Raw genomic sequence first — 25,140 nt, 5'->3', positions numbered from 1 at the left:
TTGTATTGCTAGAATAAAGAGAGGTGGTGCCGGAGAGATAGCATGGAGGTAAGGACTTTGCCTTTCATGCAGAAGGTCATCGGTTCGAATCCCAGTGTCCCATATGGTCCCCCGTGCCTGCCAGGAGCAATTTCTGAGCATGGAGCCAGGAGGAGTAACCCCTGGGCACTGCCCGGTGTGACCCAAAAACCACACACACACACTCACACACACACACACACACACACACACACACACAAGAATAAAGAGAGGTCAGTTTGGAGAATAGGTCAGTTTGGCTTGGCATGCAGAGAGACCACCAGGTGAGAGGCCGCTGACTCCATGGTCCTCTCCTGACTGGCTTAGATTGTTAATTCTTCATGACTACCTGTTTCAGGCCCCTTCACATGGGGTTGGAAATATGGCACATTGGGTGATTTCACAAGGAACTATATACACAAGTGTTTCCAGGGACCATGTAAACAACTTTCTGGGAACTGTGTATGAAAATGTTTCCAAGGACCATGTATGCAATGTTTCTGGGGGACCCAGTACACAAATGTTTCCAGGGACTATATACACAAATATTTCCATGGGTGCCAGTGCAGAGACTGTCCAGCTTCTTAGCTTCTATCTTATTTTTTTGGTCGTTTTGTTTTGTTTTTGGTCACACCTAGCAGTGCTCAGGGGTTACTCCTGGCTCTGTACTTAGAATTTGCTCCTGGCAGGCTCAGGGGACCATATGAGATGTTGGGATTCCAACTGCAGTCTGTCCTGTGTTGGCTGCATGTAAGGCAAATGCCGTACAGCTGTGCTATCACTTCGGCCTCTGCTTCTTTGATCAATTGAAAAATTGAATGAGACACATGATGCAGAAAACAAAGCAGAGGAAGAGTTTATTTAAAAGTAAAAAGCACAGGATGAGCCATAGTACAACAGGGAGGGTGCTTGCCTTGCACGTGGCCCATCATCCGGGTTTGATCCCTGGTATTACATATAGTCCGTTGTGTACTACCAGGAATGATTCCTGAGTGCAGAGCCAGGATTAACTCCTGAGCATCCCTGGGTGTAGCTCAAAAGGCAAAGAAGGAGGAGGAGGAGGAAGAGGAGAAAGAGAAAAAGGAGGAGGAGAAGGAGAAGAAAAGAAGGGTAAAGAGAAGAGGAGGAGGCTAAAAGTAGGAGGAGAAAAAGGAGAAGAGGAAGAAAAGAGAAAGAGGAGAAGGAGGAAGAAGAGGAGAGGAATAGGAATTGGAAGAAGGAAGAAGAAGAAGAAGAAGAAGAAGAAGAAGAAGAAGAAGAAGAAGAAGAAGAAGAAGGAGATGGAGAAGGAGAAGGAGAAGGAAGGAGAAGGAGAATGAGAAGGAGAAGGAGAAGGAGGAGAAGGAGGAGGAGGAGGAGAAGGAGAAGAAGAAGAAGATTACAAATTATTTTTGTTTTTGTTTTTGGGGCCACACCCGGAGGCTCTTAGGGGTTACTGCTGGTTCTGCACTCAGAAATTTCTCCTGGCAGGTTGGAGAGACCATATAAGATGTCAGGGATCGAACACAGGTCAGCCAAGTTCATGACAAACTCCTTACCCCACCCACACCTTTATCCTTAGGTTAGGGAAGTTAAAGTAAGGAGGTAAACATTTTCCTAATTGTATTTGGTTGGGGTTGTCTTTGGCTTTCTTTCCTCTTTGCTGGATTTGAGTATGAATCTAGTTTGCCTGGGAAACATTTTTTTTAAATGTGACATCAAAGTTTAAAGTAGTATCAAAGTCATGGGCCGGGAGAGATAGCACAGCGGTGTTTGCCTTGTAAGCAGCTGATCTAGGACCAAAGGTAGTTGGTTCGAATCCCGGTGTCCCATATGGTCCCCCGTGCCTGCCAGGAGCTATTTCTGAGCAGACAGCCAGGAGGAACCCCTGAGCAACGCCAGGTGTGGCCCAAAAAACCAAAAACAAAGTCTATACTTTATCTCATTTAGGGCTTTTTGGGTTTTGCTCAGGGCCTTACTCCTGGCTGTGCTCTATATGTGGTTCTGGGAATTGAACATGTGTCAGCTGCATACAAGGCAAGTACCTTAACCCTTATGTTATCTATCCTGCCCTGGGAGTTACTATTTTAGAGTTATAAAACTACCACATATGTTCTTATTGAGTACCCATCGTCAAGTCTTTGTCTCTCCATCTCACTTTTGGGGACATATCTAGCAATCTTCAGGTGCCAGGTATTAAAGTGGGGCCAACTGTATGCAAGGCATGTGTCTTAACCCCTCTACCACCTCTCTGCCTCTGTTTTACAGGCTCTCTAATAAAAATATCCAGTCCTTTTCCACTCTGCAGAAGCCTATCTTCTCTCTTGAACATGTCATTCTTTTCAGACTCTTCTCTCATGCTTCTCTAAGTAAATTTCTTAGAGAAAGAAAGAAGGAAACAAGGAGGGCAAGAAGGGAGGGAAGGAGGGAGGAAGGGTGGGAGGGAGTAAGGAAGATAAAAAAAATAAAAGCTATCCATCCTGTCTTATGTGGATTGAAATTTTTTGCTTGTTTTTGGGCCTCCTGGCTCTGCTCTCAGGGATCATTCCTGGTGCTGCTTGGGGACCATATGCCAAGTATTGAAACTGGGTCAGTTGCATGCAAGACAAAAACCCTACCTGCTGTGCTATCACTCCGGCCCCTGGATTGAAATGTTTTGATTTTTCTCTTCTTGTTTGGCTAAGAAGAGATTCATGCACACCTGGGGTTTTTCAGTCATGATCTATCATCTTACCACCTTTGGCAGATGTGATGGGAAACTGAGAGGCCAAGAAAGACCCCCAGACTCCTTCATGGAGACACAAGCTCCAAAGAGGCCTCACTCTCTGCTCATTAGAAGCCAATACAGTTTGTTTACTTTATCAGACTTATGTCTAAAATAAACAGACTTCTTTGTGTCCAAGGACACTTATCTCTATTTTTCAGGGTTTTTTTTTTTTCTCTCCCCTTTCAGTTTTTAGTTTGTTTTGAGGCCACATCCAGCAAAACTTAGAGCTTACTCCTGGATCTGTGTTCATCGCCAGGGATCATTCCTGGGGGGATACATGTATGGTACCGAAGATCAAGCTGGGGTGAGCCATATGCCAGGCAGGCACCTTAACCCTGTGCTGTCTCCAGCCCCCTGAGCTAGCTCAGTGATATCAGTACATCAGGAACACCATCCCCTACACATGCCCCAGCCCTTCCTGGGGACGAAGGATGGAGATTCAGTGAGTAAGTACACGGGCCAGCAGCGCCCCTGAAGCTTTCACATCCCCCAGATTTGCAGTTTGCAGGCACCATTCTGGGTGGGTTCCTGAGATTTGAGGGTGAAGAGTGGAAGGAACATCACATTCACGAAGGCAAAGGCAACTTCTGCTAATCCAAGATCTCAGCCTTTCTCTCTGTGTGAGTGGCCAGTCCAGCCCGAGGCCCAGGCCCTGACTATGGGCGGCTCAGAGATGAGCCTTGCATGTGGCATTGAGCAGGAAGCGAGGGGCCACTGGAATGGGGTTTCAGGATAGACACCCACTGTTTTGGTCTTCCTGGAAGAAATATGCTAAAGAGCTGGTGTGGGCACAGCCTCCCTGCAAAGAATCCCCCCAGCATGAAGCAAATTCAGAACTCTGGGGAACAGAAGGGCAGCTTTTGTGCCCAGAAATTGCTCCTGGCTTGGGGATCGAATCTCTGTCCATCCTAGGTTAGCAGTATGCAAGGCAAACACCCTACTGCTTGTGCCACGGCTCTGGCCCCAGGGGCAGCTCTTATGGGGAAGAAGGATCCTGGGTCCATCATCCCAGACACCCATCCAGTCCTCCCTTTTTGACCTCCAATTGCCCTTCAATCTCAGCTTCTTTCTCTACCCTCTCCCTCCCCTCTACTCCGAGCTGTTCGGCCCTGGGGAAGCAGAGAACAGGCTGCTAGGCCGGGGTCCGAGAAGAGGAGGACTGGGGCCTTCCGAGTCTAGATCTATAAATATATTTATTATAATATAACAAGAACTTAACAATAAACATAGACTATGTACAATACCGTTACAGAGAACCCTGTTTTATATCGTTCACAGACATCGCCAGTTTGCTCCAGTGTGACGGGTGAGGAGAGGAGCGGCCCCCCCCTGTGGCCAGTGCCAGCGGGGTCCGCGGGGGTCCGCGGGGTGAGACTAAGGCCTCCTTTGGAGGCAGACACGCGCCCACGCTAACGTTAGCCCTGCCCCAGGCAGTTAGAGATTTGTGCTCCGGTCCATGGGTTCACACTTGCACCCTGTTTTTTGACATAAATACTTTTAAATGACATACAATGTATGTAAGTTTTGTGCTTATTACTTTTTTAAAAGAATAAATAATAGTAAAAACTGCATAACGAAGCTCAGGCCCTCGCCCTTGGCAGGGCGAGAGAGGCAGGGGTGTAAGAGGGGAGGCCTGACAGCGGGGTTGGAACTTTGTGTCATCGAATACTGAGAGGTGAGTGTATCCTGTCCCTCTTCTCACGCACGAGGGTGGCCAAGATGGCAAGTGGACTCCGAGATAGAAAAAATGGTGGATGTGTATTTGGTACCGACTTCGACTCAGTGGCGGCGGTGGCGGCCTTCTTCTTGCCTGGAACAAGGGGGACTGGTCACCCGGTGAGGTTTGAGGGGCTGAGGACTGGCAGGAAGGCCTTTCTCTTTGGAGCCCAGGGGAACCCTCCCTCTGGCTTCCCTTTCTCAGCTCCGTGGGCTGTGGCGCTTCCAACAAGGCTGTCCTCATCCTGAGAGCTCTTGCGGCAGGCGCCTGAATATATAGCTATAAATATCAAAAATATTCTCCTGTGCTTGGCAGACACGGCCCCCGCCCTCCCTCCTTCCCTCTCTTCCCAGCCAGCCATTCGAGGGGGTGTCTGAGGCTGGACCTCATGGAGGGAGCCCGGCTGGGTTCACCAGCCAGAAATGGAACTGGTTTTCTTCTAGAGCATGATTTCTCTCTTGGCCCATGCCTACAGGAGGCACAGCTTTAATGAGGGTATGTGTGTGTGTGTGTGTGTGTGTGTGTGTGTGTGTGTGTATGAGAGGGGGGGCATTGTTTAGGAGTCACTTTTACTAAAAAATAAAATGGGGGCTGGAAAGGGATGTCACTCCCTTCCTCCCCCCTCCAGGAGAGATCCTCTATTCTGCACATAGAAAAATTAGAGAAAAGTGCCTCCCACCTCTGGCACTGCCTGCAAAGAGCTGTATGTGGGGGGGCTCCCCACCACCTTCTGCTTCGTGGCTGCCCCCCCCTTTTGTACTGAAAAATAGCCTTTTGTTCAGCAAGAAAATGCCTTGGAAATCTGAATCATTCATAGTGGATCAGAAGAAGCCAGAACCACCCCCTTATCCTTCTCCGACCAAAACACCTTTAAGAAAACCCTGGGAAGGACTGACGGACGCACGCATACACAGTCGTGGCCTGAGGTCCTAGAGCGCCTGGCATGCCTGACAGCAGCTGGCATGACCCGCATCTGGGGTGCCCCCCGCGGGGGGCTGCTGCGTGGTCCTTGCTTCCTCTCCACCATGGACAGTGTCGTGTTGACTGGCTAAAAAAACCAAAGAAGGATAATCAAAGTGGTAAGGACACTTTGATCTGATGTCAAGAGAGCCTGACGCCTACTGTTGTCCTAGGAGAAGTGGTTTGCGGCTGGGCTGCGGGGAGCAAGCTTGCTCTGCGGGAAGGAAAAAAAAAACAGCTTCTCTCTCCCAGTTGAAAATATGTGAAACTCTATTGCACCGGGCAGAGTGAGCCCCTCCGTTCAGAGCAAGTTCGGTGCAGGCCCCCCAAGAGCCCCACTTGCTAGGAGGGTGGGAAGGGCAGGGCTCCAAGCCTCACTGCCCACCCCGCATCTCCCCAAGCCTGGAAAGGCGAGGATGATTTTTTTCTACATTCAGTGTAGAGAGAATTCAAATCGTGGCAGGGGGTCCCTGGAGTGTGCGGGTCGGCCGCGGTGGGTACTGAATGTGGGTGGTGGTGGTGAGTGGCAGACGCCTGGCCCCCGTGGGCCCTGGCGTGCCCCCCGCAGCTGTCAGCCACTCTGGATGTATTTCTTGATCACTACGCAGCCGTGTCTGAACACCGGGCAGGGCATGTGCGGGAGCAGGGTCCATGAGTTGGTGGCAGGCTCGTAGGCTTCCATGTTGCCCAGGGCGGGCCCCTCGCTGCTCACGATCCCCCCTGTGGCATAGATCTTGCCGTCCAGCACCACCGCGCTGTGAAGGGGGAAGAGGGGAGACAGTTAGCTGAGCACTGTTCAGCCCCCCTGGAGAGACCTGGCTGGATCTGCAGCTCCCCATCATTCCGAACTCATTTGCCAGAGCTGGAGCTGCTCTAAAAAGCACCTTTCCAGGGGCCAGAGTGATAGCACGGTGGGTAGAGTGTTTGCCTTCTTTCAGGCAACATATCTGGGTTCCATCCTTGGCATCTCATATGGTCCTCTGAATCCACCAGGAGTATTTCCTGAGTGCAGAGACAGAGTAACTCTTGAGTACCACTGGGTGTGACTCCAAAACCAAAATCAAACCAATGAAAAAACATTTTTTTTTCTTCCCTGGGGCTGAAGAGATAGTAGAGTGGGTAGGGTGCTTGCCTCCTTTGGGGCTGACCTAGGTGCTACATATGGCCCCCCCAAAAAAAAACTCCTCCTGGTATAATCCTTGTTCACTGAGCCAAGAGTAAAATCTGAGTATTGTGAGGTGTGATCTCCCCTCCAAAAAAGTGATTCCTAGAGGTTTACTAGAGATAATACAGTGGGTTGGGCACTTGCCTGGCACATGATCCCACATGGTCCCCTCAGCACTACCAGGAGTGATTCCTGAGCACAGAGCCAGGAGAACATTCTGAGAATCACTGAGTGTACCCTCACTAAAGGAATCCTTTGCCTGATATACTTGCACCTATTTCATTACAGTGCTTATTATAGCCAAGATATGGAAATAGCTAAAACAAAACAAACAAACAAACAAACAAAAAAACGGAATAAAAGGCAACAGCCAAAACATTCAACTACAGTCAAAGGGAACAGGAAGCTGTGGGATATACTGGGCAGCTGTGAGGAAAGATGAACTCATGTAAACTGCTTGCTACATGGATGAAACTAGAGAATATGTTGAATGACATCAGGAGCGGGACAGAAGTAGAAGGATATCTCTGTGTGAGATTTACTGACGGACACAGTAAGGGGGCAAATGGTCAAAGCAACAGGAGTCCTGGTCCATGGAACTGAGATATGGGTGGGGATTGGATGGTGGGGCCTTTGGTGGAGCTGGGACACTGTTGGTTTTTTGTTTGTTTTGGGAATGGGGAGCACATCCAGTGGTGCTCAGGGCTTACACCTGACTATGCACTCAGGGATCACTCTTGGCGGGGTTGAGGAACTATATAGAATTGTACCCGGGCTGGCCTCAATCAATCAAATCTCTTACCCTCTGTACTACACCTCGGACCGCAAGCCGGCCCTTTGATGGTGGGTATGGTGTTGAAACAACATCTGTATCAAACTATCAGAAACAACAGTTCATCTCAAATGAATATGGGAGAAAAGCAAACCACCAACTTTCCTCCAGAAAAATCAGTATGATGGTGTAGTAACCCCCAAAGTTACAATGAGTCCCTAAGGGCCTGCCTGACTTCTTGGCTTTGTGTCTCTTGTAGAGCAAATTCAGATGATACCCACTAAATGGATGGCAAGCAGGACAATGTATCACCAGTCACCTTTGGGGACTTCCAGAGCTAGCATTTCTGGCAGGGTGGGAACTGAGTCCTTTCTTGCAAGGGGACCTGAGTTGCAGCCTTGTCCACTGGTGGCTGGAACACATGACTGAGAAAGTGACTGCAGATCTGTAGCTGCTCCCTGCTCTGGGACTTGCCCATGGTCTAGATGCCTGAGCCCTCAATAAGGCCATGGCTACCTGCTTGTGAGGGCTCAGTTCTTATAGCTGTACCCCTGGACAACATGGAGGGACAGGGAAGGGTGCTATGGCTGATTCTGTGATTGCACCATACAGGCATAAGCTGTTTTCTGGAAGGCTCTGCTCCAGAAATGGGCTTTTGGGGCCCCTAGTTAGCCATCTTTTTTAGAATAGGCAAAGGTGGGTTAGAAGTCAGGCTCTATGTCTCTCTGCCCAGGGTGTCAGAACCAGGCCCCTTGGGAGCCATACCTGAACCTGCTTTTCTCTTGTGCTGGCTGGGTCTTGGACTGCTGGCTGCAAAGGACAAGGAGGGCCAGGTGTAGGCTACCACAGAGTTACCAGAGCCACTGCCTGCCCCATTGGGCATCTCCTATGCTCTGGCACTGCCAACCCCTGATTGTGCTGGCCATCTTAGGAGTGAGTCCTTCATTTTAGCCATGAGATGGGGGTGTTGGATTAACCGATTTCCATCCTATTCAGAATATGCTTGCTGGGCCCGGAGAGATAGCACAGCGGTATTTGCCTTGCAAGCAGCCCATCCAGAACCAAAGGTGGTTGGTTCGAATCCCGGTGTCCCATATGGTCCCCCGTGCCTGCCAGGAGCTATTTCTGAGCAGACAGCCAGGAGTAACCCCTGAGCAACGCCGGGTGTGGCCCAAAGAACCAAAAAAAAAAAAAAAAAAAAAAAAAAGAATATGCTTGCTACTCATTGGACAGAAGCACCGTTGGATGGAAGAATCCTTAGGCCACTTGTCTTCCACCCAAGGGTGTGGTCCTGTGCTTCCCTGATTTCAGGGAAAAATCGCTCATGATTATAAGCTATCTGCTTCATAGAGGCAGAAGGTTTAGGGTGGAAGTTCCTGAACCTGTGTAAACTCCTTAACCTACCATGATTATTTCCTGGATTAAATGATTATTTCCTGTGCCTATGTTTGATTCCAGACTCTCATCTCCCCAATCCCCTGGGATTGGGACATGAGGCTTCCGTTAAAATGGGGATTTCCTTGGAATACAGGGGAATTTTTGGGGTCCTGCCTTGGTTCAGCGGCGATGTTCTAAACCCTGGCCTGTGACGCTGGTGACCCCCAGCATCCCCTTACCTGCAGAACTGGCGGGAGTGATTCATGTTGGGGCCCGCCTTAATGTTGCCTTTGTCGGGGTCGTAGATGGTCGTGGCTCTGGCGTAGGCACCACCCAGGATGAAGACGAAGCCGTTGAGGGTGACAGCTGGCGCATACTTGTTGTCTGCGGGCAGAAGTGTCGGGCTGTCTTGCTGGCCTTCCCGACCCGATCGGGGTGGCCTTCCAAGAAGATGGGGCCGGGCCAGTGGACAAGACACGGCTGCCCTTTGCCCTGGAGGATGTTTTTCCTCTCCCACCCCCTAACACTGCTGGGCTGAGCCGGCCCTCTGGGCTTGGGGAACTGGCCTGGAGCAAAGCAAGGAGGGGGTGCTCGCACCGATCATCGGGGACTCGATGAAGCTCCACGTGTTGGTCTGTGGGACGTAGGACTGGAGCACACCCGCAGCCCGGCCTGCCTCGTTCACGCCCCCGAAGACATAGATCTTTCCTCCACACACAGTGGCAGCTGCCGAGTGCACAGCCTTGGGCAGCGGGGCCACCGCCTCCCACTGGTTGGTGATGGTGTCATACCTGTGAGACAGAAGACACTGGCGTCACTGAGGAACCTGCTGCAGGCTGTGGGGCCATAAGGGCAGACATGGGAAGTTCTGACTTGATCCCCTTACCCCAAGCCTAAGGTCACACAGCAGAGCCCAGGGGCAGGGCCCTCCAGCACACCTATTCCCACACTCCCAGGGTCCCTCCTGAGCCTCCATAGGGTGCTATTTTGTCCGTGGCACCCCTCCAGCCAATGCCTGGCTTTGTTTCTTGTCTTTCCCAGGTGCCTCACCTGAAGGGCCCTTCTTCAAAACTCTACCCTCTTCTGTCCTGAAAATCTAACACCCCAAGACCCCCAAGTTCTGGGCTGGGGTGTGAAAACATAGGGTCAGGTCAGTGGTGACAACTGAGTGAAAGTGCCACGAAGGACATCCTGAAATAGGGTGTGGAGGATGCAAAGGCTTTCTGATTACTGTGGGAACACTACTGTGGGTTAGGGGACTGAGGTGGGGAGGCTTGGGGTGCCCAGGATTTTAGGTTATGTGAGGGGTAATGAGCTAGGGGTGCACAGCAGGCAGAAAGGTACTCAGGCCGGATCACACTTCCATTTTGGGCTTGCTGGCACAGAAAGGAAAATGGAAAAGAAGGGTTTCAGAGGGGGTAAGTGTTGGAGAGACAGTAGGGAAGATGCCGCTTCTGCTGAAAAGGGGGCTCATAGGTGGGATCTGGGCAGGATGGATGGACAGTGGCTCTTGAGTTTGGCTGACAAATGTCTGCAAAGGTCTCCAGGGTGGTGCTTGGAATTGCAATGAGGTGCCTCTTTTTGCGCCACAACTCAGAGCCATCAGGGGGCTCCATTGAGAACAGACCTGGGAAAGAGACCTAGGAGCACAGACCTACTTACTTTCCAGACAGCTGTGAAAAATGGGTAAGTAATGAGGACAGGAAAGCCTGGACTAGAGGTCACCTTTGTCCTAGTAGAATCTAATGGCAAGTTTTTTATGGTTTGACTAATCATAGCAGCTGTGGCTAGCAATGTGCTTGCAGACTTCCTGAGCATTGAACTAGGGTCTCTGATTCCATCTAATTCTGCTGCAGCACCCTTGAGTGGAGCTGGGGATCACTTGTACTTTGTGCAGATGGCAAAGAGCCTGGGTCAGCAAGGACAGAGCACGAATTTTCCAATGGGGTTGTGGGGGCTGGAGAAATGCACTGGACGAGGATGCAGGTCCCTTTGGGCATGTGGATGGAGCTAGATAGCCATGGCTAAGGATTGACAGGGACTACTGCCAGATGACAGGTATGGGAATGGGGATCCTGGGAGGTCCCCCCAATCACTCAATGTCTGCTTATGGGGGGCTGTCTTGGTGTTCTCGAGTGGCTGGTGTTCCTTCTGCTGGCAGCTGCATTTATGGCATTTGCTGGGGGATGGTTTTCCTAGTGCCCCTTTCCTGCATGCACCCGCAACTGTCATACCATAAGCTGTATTGGGACAAAGACTTTGTAGTCAAACTCAGTGATCCAGGAAGCAGGAGAGGTTGAAGGGATATTTTCAGGCTAGCAAACTCAGGATCAAAAAAAGACTTGAGGACTCACACAGTAAGATGGGGAGGGTGCATGCTTTGCACCTGGCCAACTAGGGTTTGATCCCAGGCATCCTATATGGTCTCCTGAATCTGCCAGAAGTGATTCCTGAGTGCAAAGCTAGGAGTAAGCCCAGAGTGTTGCATGGTGTGGCCCACAAACAAGTGAAAGAAAGAAAAGAAAGGAAAAGAAAGAAAGGAAGAAGTAAGGGAAGGAAAAAGGAAGAAAAGTAGGAAGGAAGGAAAGTAGGAAGGAAAGAAGTGCTCGCTTCAGCAGCACATATATTAAAATTGGAACGCTACAGAGAAGATTAGCATGGCCCCTGCACAAGTATGACACGCAAATTCTTGAAGCGTTCCATATTTTTTCCTGGTGAAGGGTGGTGTTCTTTGCATGACCGAAACCCAACTACAATCATATCTGTAATCAAGCTATTTAAATAAATATATAAATATATATATATATATATAAAAGGAAAGAAGGAAAGTAGGAAGGAAAAAAGGAAGGAAAGCAGGAAGGAAGAAAGGAAGGAAGGAAAGAAAGAAGGAAGAAAAGCAGGAAGAAAGAAAGAAAGGAAGGAAGGAAGGAGGGAAGGAAGGAAGGAAGGAAGGAAGGGAACGCTGGAAAACCTTGGGGGACAGCAAGAACTGAGTCAGGGCACATAAAAGGACGTGAGGTGGCGCCCGTGGGGCTCACAGAGCTTTAAGCTGGGGAGAGGAAGCGGCTGCAGGAGGAGCTGGGGAGAGCAGAATGGGACTAACTGTTAGTCTCAGGCTTTCGGTGTAAAGGCAGGTCCCCCGAGCTTGTTATTCCAGGTGGCTGATTGCCAAGCCACCAGCCCCCCTTCAACTCAATCTGTCAGCTTCCGGCTGGAGAAGGATATGCTAATGACATGCAAATGACCCAGCCACGAGCTGCTCCGCTGTCATTTACCCGGGCACTGCTGCTGCTGCTGGGTATTGCTAGGAAATCTCGGACCCGGTTATTTAGATGATCTAATGCGCGCTGGTTGACGGTGCTGTTGTTTTCATCCCTAATTATATCATCTCACTCTCTTCCCCTAACACCATAATGGAATATAATGATCCTGAACCATCATTAGCCATAGTGTAGCAATTTGTACCAGGAGAGCTTCCTGGGGGAACAGACTGGCCAGTGTCTGTCCCCATTACCTCGACCTTTCTGTCACCAGGAATCCCATCACTGCCACCACGTGGCAACAAAATGGACTTGCCCAAGGGGGCTCCAGCTACGGTCCTAGGAAAGCAGTGTGTGTGTGTGGGGTGGGGGGTGGGGGCTCCCTCAGGGGTCTTCAGTCTGGCCTGATGGTCCAACAGTTGACAAAAGGCGAGGTTCATGACTCATGATCCCTGGGTCACCCCATTTTCCTGGACTGCTTCTCCACTTACAGGGGGATTTCTGGGGCGGGCAGGCAGGCAGCTCCAAGGCTGGGAGAACAGATCTCAGCCCACTGGGAGTGAAGCCTTCGCTCCCTCTGGGAACATTTGATCCTCCAGCAAATCCCCATATTTATCGACAAGCCTAAGTTTGCAAAATGAGTGATCAGGGTCTTAGGAGATTAGAACTACCTGACAAAAAATGTAAGGCAGTTGACGGGCACTCAGTTTGCACTTCCCCAGAATGCTGTGTCCCTTGTCATCAGAGATGACAAGCAAGGGGAGGGATAGGGGCCGGGAGGCGTGGCCTGGTGGCTGAGCCGGTGGGTGCCACTGAAGGCTGTCAGCATTGGGCTGACCCAACATTCATGTCCCCACGATTGCCCAGGGGCTCCCCATTACCTCCCAATCAATGTGACAATTAAATGTTGCTATCGAGCATTGCCAGGCTCCACTTGGGGGAGTTGAAGGCCCACAGTGAACAGCCAAAGCCTGACTCACTCTGATACCAGCTCAGCTGGAACATTTGTCAAGTGTCCAATTAGCCACCAAGGGAAAAATACAAATTGAGGGGTTTGTGCGGCTCCACAGACCAACGCTGTCACACTGGACGGTGAATGTTCCAGTACTGATGGCAGGGTTGGAGGCGGGCCAGGATATGGCCAGGAGATGGGGAAAAGGTTCAGAACTGGGGTCCAGCTCAATAGGACTCATCCTTCTTGGGGTCACGAGTTTTTTCCCAAACAATAACTGTTTCCTCAGCTACTGTAACACCCCCAGACTCCCTGAGTTCTTCCTGCTGCTGACCTGCAAGGGCTCTGTTCTATGTTGAGTATCCCCCACTCAAAGGAAAAGATGCAGCATTTCCCAGAGTGAAAACATCACTCAGATTCGAGCCTACGCTTGTATGCAAGAGTCTGGGTGTTTAATCCCCAGCACTGCATGATCCCCTCAGTACTGCTGAGAGACCCCAGAGCTGGATGTGATCTAAACATCAAATTAAAAAAGGAGTATTTGCTGATGGAGTGCCCCCTCCTGCCTGTGACTTGCCTCCTTAACCCCCTTAGCCTGTAGTGTATGAGATTTGATGGCCCAGGGAAAAGCCATGTAGGGTTTCCAGTAGCCACTTAGGTTTCTGTTGTCTTATCAGGAACTTTATTTATTTATTTATTTTTTGTGGTTTTTGGGTCACACCCGGCAGTGCTCAGGGGTTATTCCTGGCTCCAGGCTCAGAAATTGCTCCTGGCAGGCACGGGGGACCATATGGGACACTAGGATTCGAACCGATGACCTCCTGCATGAAAGGCAAACGCCTTACCTCCATGCTATCTCTTTGGCCCCTTATTTATTTATTTTATCAGGAACTTTAGATGGGAACCAGCCAGCATGTGTGGGCTTGAGAAGGGGGCACTCATGGTTAGTCCCTCCTGGTGGGGACACAGAGGCAGGGACCATGGCACAAACACAACCTTTGGTCCCAGCTCTGCCCCAGATGCCCCCATGTATCTACGTTGGTGCCTGGGCCTGTCCAGCTGGATCCCTGAACTGGATGTGGGGCAAGGGCATGTACATCCCCATCCATCCCATCTCTCTGTCTTTCTTTCTCCCCTTCCCTCTGCTTAGTGTCTTGGTGAGTCCGAGCTAGGTAAGTGCTAGGGACAAGGAAATGCGTGTCCTAGCTGAAGAGCTGCCAGGCTCCCCAGGGTGCCCCATGGTACCACCCACCTCCATGGCCTCATTACCTCTCCACATGATCCACGTTGCCTGCCACGCCCAGTCCTCCCAGTGTGTAGATCTTCCCATCGTAGACCAGGCTGTTGTGCCGGCATCGGGGGACTGTCATTCTGGACACGAGGTTCCAGTTATCCAGCAGAGACATGTAGCACCAGACATCGGCTAGCGTCACCCCCGACTCCATCCCACCTGCCGGCACATGGGAGGGAGGTCTGGGGCTAAAGGGCAATGACATAGGAAGGGCCCATACCCGGGTGTAGGAGGACCCACCACCCACCAAGGAACCTTTCTTTCTTTCTTTCTTTGTTTTTTTTTTTTTTTTTTTTTGCCCAGACCTAGCAGTGCTCAGTAACTGCTGAACTCTGGCTCTGCACCCAGGAATCACTCTTAGTGGTGCTTGGGGGACCATATGGGACATGGGATTGAATATGGGCCAGCCAAGTACAGATAAATGTCCTACTCGCTGTACTATCTCTCTGGGCCCACCAAAGCACCCTCTGGCCAGGGCCTCCAAGTTTGATGGCATGGAGGGGTCCCTTTGTAAGCCTGTCCCTATCCCAAGCCCTCGGGGCTCACCTGAGAGGTAGATGTTGTCCCCGGCACTCACAACGCTAAAGAACTCGCGGTCATAGAAAGGCAGTGAGGCCAGGGGGTACCACTTGTTGTTCTGAGGGTTCCAGCAGGTGACGGCCACCAGTGAGCGTTGGGTCATGCCCACCATCTGACGGCCACCAACCAAAACAATGACCTCAGCCACGCCTGTAAGGGACACATACAGAAGGTACGGTCCGCCCGAGGGTCTCTCCAGCCAAGGCCCCCTGGGTCTTCTTCAGTTGTCGGGGGGGGGGGGATGGATGGACAAGGGGCTACCTGCCGAGAGGCGGGGCCGTGTGCGGGGTGTCTGCATCTCCTGGCGAGCATGTGGCAGCATGTGATAGCGCTTGGCCTCGTTGACAAGGTCCCGGCACGCCTCCGACGACTTGATGAGTTCCTCGTTGTCCACCACGTTGAGTAGGTAGCTGGGGTGGATGAAGGGCAGACGCACGACGGCTAGCAGCTCGGCGGCATGCTGCAGGGCCAGGGGACACACTCTTAGACCCTGCACACCAGAGGCTGGCGGTGTGGACCCTGCCTACCCAACCTAGCCAAGTGCCATGGTCTTGGGCAAAGAGGGGCCTGCTTGTGGGTTATCCTTTCACCTCCATAGCTCCTCTTCCTCACCTCCAGGCCTGATTAGGAGGCTTTGGGGGAGCTAAGGAGCAGGGACCTGCTCCAGAGAGAGGTGAGGGTGCAGCAGGAATAGAGCATAGGTAGGAGGATTCCAGCACATGGAAGGGTCAGTGTGGCAAAGGAGCCGGAGAGTAGGTGAGGGTGGGCTCTGTTGCTTTAGCCCCAATTGCTCTTTATTTATTCATTTTATTTTATTCTGCCTTTTTTAGGCTCCAAGTTTGTGTTTTCTTTTTTTTTTTTTTTTTAGGTAGTACTCAGGGCTTACTCCTGACTCTACACTCAGGGTCACTCCTGGCAGGCTCTGGGGACCAAATAGGATGCCAGGGATTGAACCTGGGTCAGTCTCGTGCAAGGCAAATCCTTTATATACTGTACTACTGCTTCAGCTCCAGTTTTGTTCTTTGAGCTGTTACCACCCTGTATGGTGAGGGCAGGGCCCACTGGCTTTGCTGGCATTTGAATCCTATCCCTCATAGTAAAGGCCTTTCAAGCTTGAAGTCATACCCCTCTCCTGCCTGGCAGTGCCCCTCACTCTACTTGAGTTTCACCCACAAATAACTGGTGGTGACTCAGAACCCTGCATCTAGCTCATGATTGGGGGTGGTGGGTGGGGAAGAGAAGCACCCTGGTGTTCACAGTTCAACTGGGGGACTGAAATGTGTCACCTGAAAAGCGCAGTGGTGCCCAAAGAAATAGTGGAATTTTGAAGGGAGAGGAGAGGGCATCAGAGAGGAATGGAAGACTCCAGCAGAGACAGGAGGTGGATCAGGGGGTACATTCAGAGAGGAGGTACTAGAGTGGGCTGGGAGAGAACAATGTTTGGGGAAAGGTAGGGACTTCACTTTGCTTGGAGTTTGTTTGTTTGCATGGGGCCATGTATGAGAGAGGGAGAGGGACCCCAGGATGTGCGGTCTTTCCTGCTGAGTGGAACAGGGAATTTGTGGGGAACAGAAAAATTCCAGAATCAAATAAGTGAGACAACTCAGAGCATGTTAGAGGTGAATGTGGGGATAAAGGAGAAGAAGGAGGAGGAGGAGGAAGAAGAAGAGGAGGAGGAAGAAGAGGAGGTGGCAGGAAGCCTGAAAGCCAGAAAGATGAGGGAGCTGGTGGTTGAGCAGACAGGAAGGGCGGTTTCTCTCTCAGGCCAGTAAACCCTGCAGGAGGAAGTGAGGTTGGAGTTTATAAATGAGAGAAGCTGGGAGCCACTGGGCTGGTTTGTATGTTGACAGAGACATGGGCAGGAGGGTATGTGTGCTAGGTAAGGAACTGACAGTCATATCAGGGTCACCTGCCTGCCTTACTCTGAAAAATATGCCCTGTTCCCATCCACAGACCAAGCAGAGGAGGTTGGAGCAGAGCAGAGCTGTTCCTGCACCTTTGAGGTCCTCCCCTATTAGTCTGACCCCACTTTCTGCAGACCCATATTCCTTCCTTCTGCCCTGGATCCTGGCCCTGTCTCCATCCTACTGCTTTTTGCCTTGCCCGGCACGGTCTACACTTTGTCCCTCCCATCCAAAGCTTAGACATAGAGCAGGGCTGCCCTCCTGACTCCAGATCTAGGCATCTCCTTGCAGCTCCCTGGCTTGAGTCTGCCAGCCCTGGTGAGTCCTCCAGTGACAAATGTTTATTCTGACCTCCCTACTCTGTCCGGGGTTCCCCAACATTCCTGTGCTAGCTGGACCAGACAGTGGTGCTGTCTCCAGGACCTTGCTCCCCTACCTTGTTCCACCCCACCCCTGCCCAGAACCCACAGGGAGAGGGCCCTGCCTTTGCTCGAGATGCGGGGTCCTTTTTGATCCACTTGATGACAGTCTCATACACCAGCTCCTCTGCCTTGGTGTTGAGGCTGTCGTTGGAGATGTAGGCGATGAAGTCTTCCTTGGAGATGCTGAGGATCTCGTCCTGGGTCGCCACCTCGGGGAAGATTTGCAGCGCGAAGGCCTTGGCCATGTGGCAGAGCTCGCTACACTGCATGGCCTCAGCCATGGCCAGCACTCCCAGGCAGTTGCTGGCCGTCAGCTGCTTTTCTGGGGGTGAGAGCACAGGCCACTGACTACGGGGCCCTGCAAGGCTGACCCATGACGGCCCAGAACCTGTCACTCCTTATCTCCTGTTGGACCTGCCTCCCACATCCCAAGCCTTCAAGAACCCACATCCTGTGTCCTCCCAGCTCTCCCCATCACCCCCTGTCCCCAACTCTAAGGCCTTGTTCAGTAGAAAACTGTGCAGTGTGGCTGATCAGTATTCAGCACAGAGAAGGGCCACCAACCACTTGCAGCCAACAGGGCCTTTCAGAAGGTGACAGGCAGAGCTGGGGGCAAAGACCCTTATTTTGGTGCCATAATAGCCTTTACCAGCCCATCCACCAGCTCACACAGGGCTCAGACTCGCCCGCCTGGTCCTGAGACACTGAACACACGTGTGGTTCTAGAAGATTCAGCCGGGGGTGGGTGTCCCAACCTGATTCAAGGCTCCATTTTCTCAGCCCTCTAAATTTCCCCACTGAAACTGCTCCCAGCCCTGGCTCAGCCCCCGATTTCCCTCACTCATCCCAAACCCCACATTCTTGCCTCAGCTTCTCCTTCCTCTGCTCCCTGCACTCACAGTTCTGCCTCAGATCACTGAGATCTCCAAGCAAGCGAGCTGGTAGCTCAGATCACTCATTGTGGCAGTTGGCCCGCGCAGCTCCCCTGAACACACCAAATGCAGGGCCCATGTGCTCTCACTGGGGTCCTGGTGCCCTTTCCCCCACTCAGGGGAGCAAGGCTGGGCTCCCATCATCTGCTGAACCATTGTCTGAGGGTTGTTTCCCTTGGTTTCCACCTTGCCCTGCAGCCTGCCCCAGCTCACCAAGGAAGGACACACAGACTTTGCAGAAAGTGTGGAACTGGAATTTGCTGGCCGCCTCCAGCAGCGTCTTGGCATTGGCCGAGTCAATGACCAGTGAGCCCGTGTAGACGAACTCTAGCAGCAGCTCCAGGACATCCGCCTGCAGGTTGGATAGGACGAGTTCCAGCTTCTCTCGGCTGCCCTGGCCGCCGTCCTGCACGGACCTAGGCACAGAGACCAGGGTGTCCTCAGAGGGTGCCGCATAACCACGCTGCCACCTCCTCATTGGGCTGGACCTCCCTGGACCTCGGGCACACCCGGGGGGTTCTAGAACTCAACGACCACAGCAAGGACACGCCTGAATCTAACCACCTGCCCTAGGATCTGCAAGAGAAGAGTCTGACTGACCAGAGACGCCCCCAGAGAACAGAAAACCCTGCTCATTGCTACTTGGCATGTCCATGCACAAAATAAAAGAGGCAAATCAAAAAGCATGAGCCGTGGATGGGGACGAGGACCAGGACGGCCTCAAAGGGAAACAATACGGTTCAGCTCTGCCGTCGGCCCCGTATTTCCCCCAGGTCAAGGTCAAATGGCCCTGGGCCTTAGGCTCCCCAACATGATGGAAGATCCCAACCGGCTGTGATCACAGTCTCGGATCACCCCAAAGACGGAAGGCCCCCAAGTTCTCCCAGAACCCCAACTCCATCCCCACTTCTTTGCCAAAAGCATATTGTTTCCTTTTAGGCATGGAAAGGAAGCCCTTCATGACATTGCTTGGAAACTGAGGACGAGACGAGATAGACGACAGAATGGTTAGAGCCGGGAGGAGGGGAGGGTGACACCAAGGACTTCCGCCACAGACAGCCAGCAGCCATGACTGGGACCCGGCCCAGGGCAGGGCCCTCACCACATGGAACACGGGGTCAGAGGTCAGAGGGGCCCTGCGTGTAGAGTGTGCATCGGGCTGGGGAGGTGGGGGAGCAGGGCAGGGACACAAATATATCCATATGTTTGTATCTGGTGTCTACAGAAATACAAAACCAATTGCCAAGGCTCCTAGAACCGGGCAGCCGCGCCCGAAAGTCGGACCTGGAAGGAAACAGATCGGATGAAGCAAGACCCACATCAGGTGATCAGGAGGAAAGAAGCCCACTGAGGTCAAGAGTCAGGGGTGGGCTCCCCCGAGGGGTCAGCTGGGCACCCCCATCTTGGTAGCACTCACCAGTCCTGCTTCTTGCCCTGAACCTGTTCCTGCCCAGGACCTCTGCAGACCTCACTTTTGGGTCTGCAGAAGCCAAGGCCCCCATGTACACCCTGGGTGCATCTATGATTGCAGTGGGGTGTGGAAGTATCTTGCCAGTCAGCAGACAGGCCTAGAGAGAGGCCAACTGCTGTGTAAACAGTGAGCTAGGGTGCCTGGGGACCCAGATTAGTGCTGGCCTCTCAGGCCCTCAAGCTCCTCTTCTGCAAAACAAGAGCACTGGTGTGGAGGAAAGGTGGCAAGACCCCTGGGGAACTTCTGTGACTGACAGGCTGAAAAGGGTCCTTCCTAGCACCTGCTTTCCACACTGTAGCACCAGAACTGCCTCCAGCAGAGCAAGGCTCTCTCAAGTGAAGCACTGGCGCCAGGGCCTGAGGACTCAAACAGCAGTGGGCAGAGAGAGGTGAAGAGGTGACACTACTGTCTGAGCAAGCAGCCAGGCTTCCCCCAGGCATTCCACAGTGCACCTCCAATCATGGCTGTTCTCTCATCAACAGCCTGAAGGAGCACTTTTTCTCTAAGCCCTGGCTGGTCTAGAAAACTGAAGGGAACAAGGAGCAACCCCCCTTCCCCCACCCCCAAGCTGTACTGTCAGGATGGATTTCTAGGCTGGGAGTGCTTTAAGCAAAGCATCAATCATTGAATGATCGCTCACAATCACAGGACTCTGCAGGCCCTGGGAGCCATCTGGTTAACCTCCCATCCAAGTCTGTGCTGCTCTGCATTTAGCCCCATATGACTTCTGGCCTTTCCTCCTTCCTGCACTGGGAAGGTCACACTGGGACACTGTCTAGGGAAGCTGGGCCAGAAAAGGGCTGCTCACCTTCTTCTCAGGGCCAGGGCCTCAGCTGTCCTCTCTGGCCACTCTTCCTGTCTACCTCCACTGCCCTCTGCAGAGAAGTGCACCTCAGTGAAGAGCTGGTGGGGACTTCAGGCTACATCCACACTCACACATACAAATGTGTTCTCACACATATACACATATACAGACTCACATGCTGTGCACTACCTTGTGGCTCATTGCCTGAGGTGGGTCTGATCTGAGGGAGATGTTTGTCTGGGCTATTTGGCAGGTCCCGGATGCAGGGACTGTGCTGTCCCTATGAGGCTGGGCTGAGAGCAAGCTGGAGGCTTGCTGAGGGGGTTGGGTGGTGGGGTCTACTAGGAGAGGTACACAGCCTACCCTCAGTGCAGCGTCTCCTGGAGGCAGCTGTCAGTCCCAGACACCGATTTTATCTGAAGCTTCTGCTAGAGTGTTCTGTTCTAATCAGTCCTGCAGGAGGCTGCTGGGCAGCCAGGCCAGGACCTGCCTTGGAGGAAAGTGCAGCTGGCCAGGAGGGGTGCAGTGGTCCTCCCTGTCACAGAAATCAGGAACATGGGTCTGCCCTGCTCCCCAATGCCCTCACTCACAAAGAGCCAGGTTCAGAGACACATGTTCCTGATTTCTGACCCATGAAATAATGTTCCATGATTTCTGAATCAGTTGCTCAAAGGGAAGTGAGGCCCTGGAAGGCCCCTTAGCCTGGGAGATGAGGGTCCTAGTTCCTTCCAAGGAATGGTGGGTGCCTCTAAGCGCCTCCCCTCACTGCATTTTCATTTCATTTTGCAGGATATGGGGAGTGAAGGGGTTGGGGTCATGGAGCATGTGATGCAGGGGTTCTGCCCCAAAGGGGGATTTTCCCTGAAATGAAAAAGGATTGAGGAGCAGAGGAGTGGGGTGCATATTCTATTATCCGCTGGGATAAGCCATTTCCTTTGCTGGTCCTTTAGTGGGCCAATGCCACAGGTGGACACTGCACATGCGCAGTAGACTAGTTGTGCGTGTACGCATGTGCAGCTGTGGCGTGAGCCCAGGCAGGGGCAGGAAGTGAATGTGTGCGCATGTGCAGCCTCATTGGTGGTTGAGTTGCAGGCTAGGCCATAGCCTGACAGTCTCAGTATGTGCAGGGCTTTGCAACTTTGAGAGAGGGAGGCAGCAGAGAAGCCCAGCTGAGTCCCGGATGCTTGTGAAGATCAAGCAGGCCCTGTTTGCCCACCCCCTTTTGTAAAACACGGGAAGAGAACATCCTGCAAGTGTGTGATGGGCTCCCACACTGGGAAACTGGGGTTTGTGCTGCAGCAAGGACAGTTCCTGCAATTCCTCCCTCAACTCAAACTTGGGGAGTATGTTTGAGCAGGAAGAATCAGTTATCTCCTTGTGGGAAGCTCCCCTGTCTGCTGATGGAGCTGTAGTCTGTGTACAATGTGCAATGGACCTAGCTGCCTGGGTTCAAGCACCCTGGACAGCTCCTTAGCTCCTTAGGGTGAGTGAGTGAAGGGGTTTGGAGCAGTGACTGTACCAGAGAGCCTGCCACCACTTCGTCCTCCTTCCTCCCAAGGCTTGGGACTCAGCTCATTGCCCTCACCTCTGCTGGAGCTATCAGGGTATATCAACCTCCAGCCAGATTTGGGCAACGCTTTTATGGTATTGAGCATGGGCCTTCCCACTTGCAGATCAGCTGCGGGGTTCACCTCTTGCCATAGGGATGCAACCCAGTCCAGAGCGACAAGGAGGCAGGAGTGGCTTTCCCTACCTTGGTGACTCTGAGCTCTCAGACAGCCCAGTGGAGGGTGGGCCTCCACAGTCTCCACGCATGACTTTGGGGCCATCTGGGGCAGACCCACTGCTGGTCAATGCACGGTGTACATCATGCACACACAGACATATTCACACTCACAGTAGTTATACTTAGACACATTCACACACAGATGCACACACAGACAGCAAGATGCATGAACAGATATAGATACAAATATACATAGATGCATACACAGACGTACAGACACACACATTCTTTGTGTCTCCCCTTTTGTGCACCTGTTCAGGCTGTTCACCCCGAGCATTCACTTCCCTTCCTCACACACTTTGGGTACAAACCACACACTGCATTGTGGTTCTTTTGTGAGTACAGTGACATGAGCCCCGTGGGCTTTTGTGTGGGCCTTTTATGCGGTGGGAACTAATGGCCGTGGCCTTGTGGGATAGCTGGAAGGTTCCCAGGACCCTCATCTGAGGAACATGATGAGCTGGGAAAGAAGCTGCTGCTGCCTCCCCATAGAAGGACATATGAAAAAGCTTGGGGTCCCATGGGAGATAGACAGAAGGATGCTTTGTGACCTTAATTGACAGGCTTGGGACTGCTAGTCAGATGGAATGCTCAAAGTCCTGTCTCCTTACTCCAAACTCCCCTATAACCCTTCCAAACTCCCATTTGGTACCCCCAGCCCTAAGTCACTTCTGGAATATGCTCCAGCTCTTGCTCCCTATTCCTCCTTCCCTGGTCATACAGAAGCAGATCTGCTGTCTGAAGGCTCTGTCTCCAGCTTGGCCACTGCCCGCAGCCTCTCTTTAGAGCCCGTTGCCCGTGTGCCCTGTCTATCCTCATTGCTATCACAGATATGGGGTTTCCTTCACTGTGGGTGAGACTGTGGTTGTCCTGAGGGCACTAGCTTATGTGGCTCTGGCTTTCCTGCTGAGCTGAGTGGAGGAGATAACAGCTTTCTTCTGGCTGTCCTGGGGTGTATTTGGAGCCGAAGGAGAGGCCTTCCTAACATGGTCTGATTTCCTTTCTGCAGGGAGACTTGTTTGTAGTGATGTGTCCCTAGGATTTGGAAGGGGTCCAAAAATACCATGTTACTGCAAAGTCACATGATCCCTAATGTGGGTGGAGGTAGGGGTGCTTGCCTGTGGGCTCTGCTTGGCTTCTAGAAAACTCTCTGATCAAACCTGGCTTATATTAACCGGGGTGGGGCATGTGTGTTGCGGGTTGTCAGCTATCTGTGGTAATGCATTTTTCATGCTATCTTGATGGCTGTCCTTCAGAGTTGGTGGGTCAGACACTCTTTTTAGCACCTTCCCTGCCTGTGGACCTCTCTCCTGGGAAGTCTCTCTAGGGCTAGCCCTGCTCACCCATGTATGGATCCCTGAAGGGGTCAGAATGGGCAGGAAGTATCATGACAACCACCAGCCTCCTGTTTCACAGATGAGGAAACCGAGTCATGAGAGTAGACCTGACCTACATGCAGTCACAGGCTTCCTAGCTCTGGGCACTGCCTCTCCTCTGAACTTTCCACTCCAGCACTCATTCTCTTGCCTCAGGGTCACTGAGGCCCAGCTATAGTTCTCACCTTTAGGGGAGCTCCCTATCTCACCATTCCAGATGGCTCCCAGAAACTCAGATTAAGCCCAAGACTCTCACCTCAACTCATAATCAACTCTGGGCAGGAGATACTATCTTATCACTGCTCATACCTATCTCTGTCTAAACTCTTTAAATTCAAATAATCCACTGCTTGCTGGAATATTCCAGAATATTCTATAATATTCCTTGCATTCCAGAACATTCCAGGCAACCCATCGCTTGTCTGAAAGGGAGGATATTCTTTCTTCCTCTTTTTTAGTCTATCCAAGAAACTTTTGCTACACTGATTCCCACCTAGAGGTGTTCTATTCTCTGTAAAGAGTTGGGTTTTACATAGTCTCTGAGGATAATCCAAGAGTTCCTTGCTGCTTGGACCCATGACTTTCTCACCCAGGGCAGAGCCATCATTCCATGCTGACTTGACCCTGTCTCTCATCCACTCTGTGCTCTGCAGCTGGTCTGGAAAAGGTTCCAAGACCTCAGGTCTCCTTCTATTGCAACCCAGTGGCTGGGCTCTAGTCACTGCCAGTTCCAGAATTGGCCCAGAATGGCAGCACAAAGACCTCCCTTGGCATGAACAAGCCATTGGCCGTGCCCCGTTCACCCCAGAGCTCATGCCCCAACCCCTGTGCTCGGACAGCGTGCACCCAAGCACTGGGGGTGGGAGACCCGAGCTGTCCAAAGGCTGGAAGTCACAAAGAGCCTGCCCCTTCCTGCATGGCCAGGGCCAGCGTGGCGGGGAGGGGCTCGCACGCCGGGCAGCTCAGCTCTAAGTGAAAGGACACAACGGATCGGAAAGGAGATGCCAGCCAGGGTGCCATCCTGAAACAAAACACAGTCACTCTGGGGTTAGTTGGCAAGTCCAAACACGGCACTGAGAAGCCAGCGGAGGTCCTGTCCTCCCACTCTGAGCACAGTCCTGGCTCAGCGTCCGCCCCGGAGAGGCTGCAAGGCAAAAGGAGCAGCGGCATTAATCTGCTGATGGGGGAGAAACAGGAGCGTTCCCTGGACCGGCCCTTCAGCTGCTCTGCCTTCTCTAAGGAGCTAGAAGGTGGCCCTGACTTCTTTGCAAGGGGATGAAGCAGACAAATTAAAAAACAAAAAAAAATCAACGTCATGGAAAAAAAAATAAAAAGATGCTCATGCACCATGAAGACTCATTTGGGTGGAAATAGCCAGGGATGAGGGTGGAGCGGGGAGCCCAGAGGCGCAAGGCCGTGTTTAGGACACACTCGGCCTGTGCTCAGAGGCCCTGGCTGTGGCTCAGTGTGTGCATGTCAAGACAGGCATGAGAATGAGGCTTTGGCTGCGAGACTCTTGGCCAATGGGGTTGGGGAGCTGGAGCTGGGCAGGGGACTGGCTGGTCGATGCGATTTCCTAGCATTAAGTTCACCATCGACTGCAGGGG

The 25,140-nt window shown here is 52.2% G+C and overlaps 1 protein-coding gene and 1 non-coding gene across 2 annotated transcripts in view; one reads left to right on the top strand and one right to left on the bottom strand.

Moving 5' to 3' along the window:
- Positions 1-5,044: 5,044 nt before the first annotated feature.
- KLHL29 (kelch like family member 29) overlaps positions 5,045-25,140 on the bottom strand; it is a 257,953-nt gene continuing 237,857 nt past the window's right edge. Inside the window, exons 7-14 of the mRNA XM_049784506.1 lie at positions 18,309-18,511; positions 17,226-17,485; positions 15,099-15,297; positions 14,805-14,987; positions 14,237-14,417; positions 9,353-9,546; positions 8,995-9,139; positions 5,045-6,196 (exon numbers count right to left, since the gene is read on the bottom strand). Of these exons, the coding sequence (XP_049640463.1) occupies positions 6,013-6,196; positions 8,995-9,139; positions 9,353-9,546; positions 14,237-14,417; positions 14,805-14,987; positions 15,099-15,297; positions 17,226-17,485; positions 18,309-18,511 (1,549 nt within the window). The 3' untranslated portion in view covers positions 5,045-6,012. The remainder of the gene's footprint in view (positions 6,197-8,994; positions 9,140-9,352; positions 9,547-14,236; positions 14,418-14,804; positions 14,988-15,098; positions 15,298-17,225; positions 17,486-18,308; positions 18,512-25,140) is intronic.
- LOC126025077 (U6 spliceosomal RNA) lies at positions 11,358-11,464 on the top strand. Its single transcript, XR_007501124.1, has one exon. It is a non-coding gene; the product is annotated as a U6 spliceosomal RNA (small nuclear RNA).

Source organism: Suncus etruscus, chromosome 12 (genome assembly GCF_024139225.1).
Source record: "Suncus etruscus isolate mSunEtr1 chromosome 12, mSunEtr1.pri.cur, whole genome shotgun sequence".
NCBI lineage: Eukaryota > Metazoa > Chordata > Mammalia > Eulipotyphla > Soricidae > Suncus > Suncus etruscus.
This window is presented reverse-complemented; position numbering and strand designations above follow the sequence as displayed.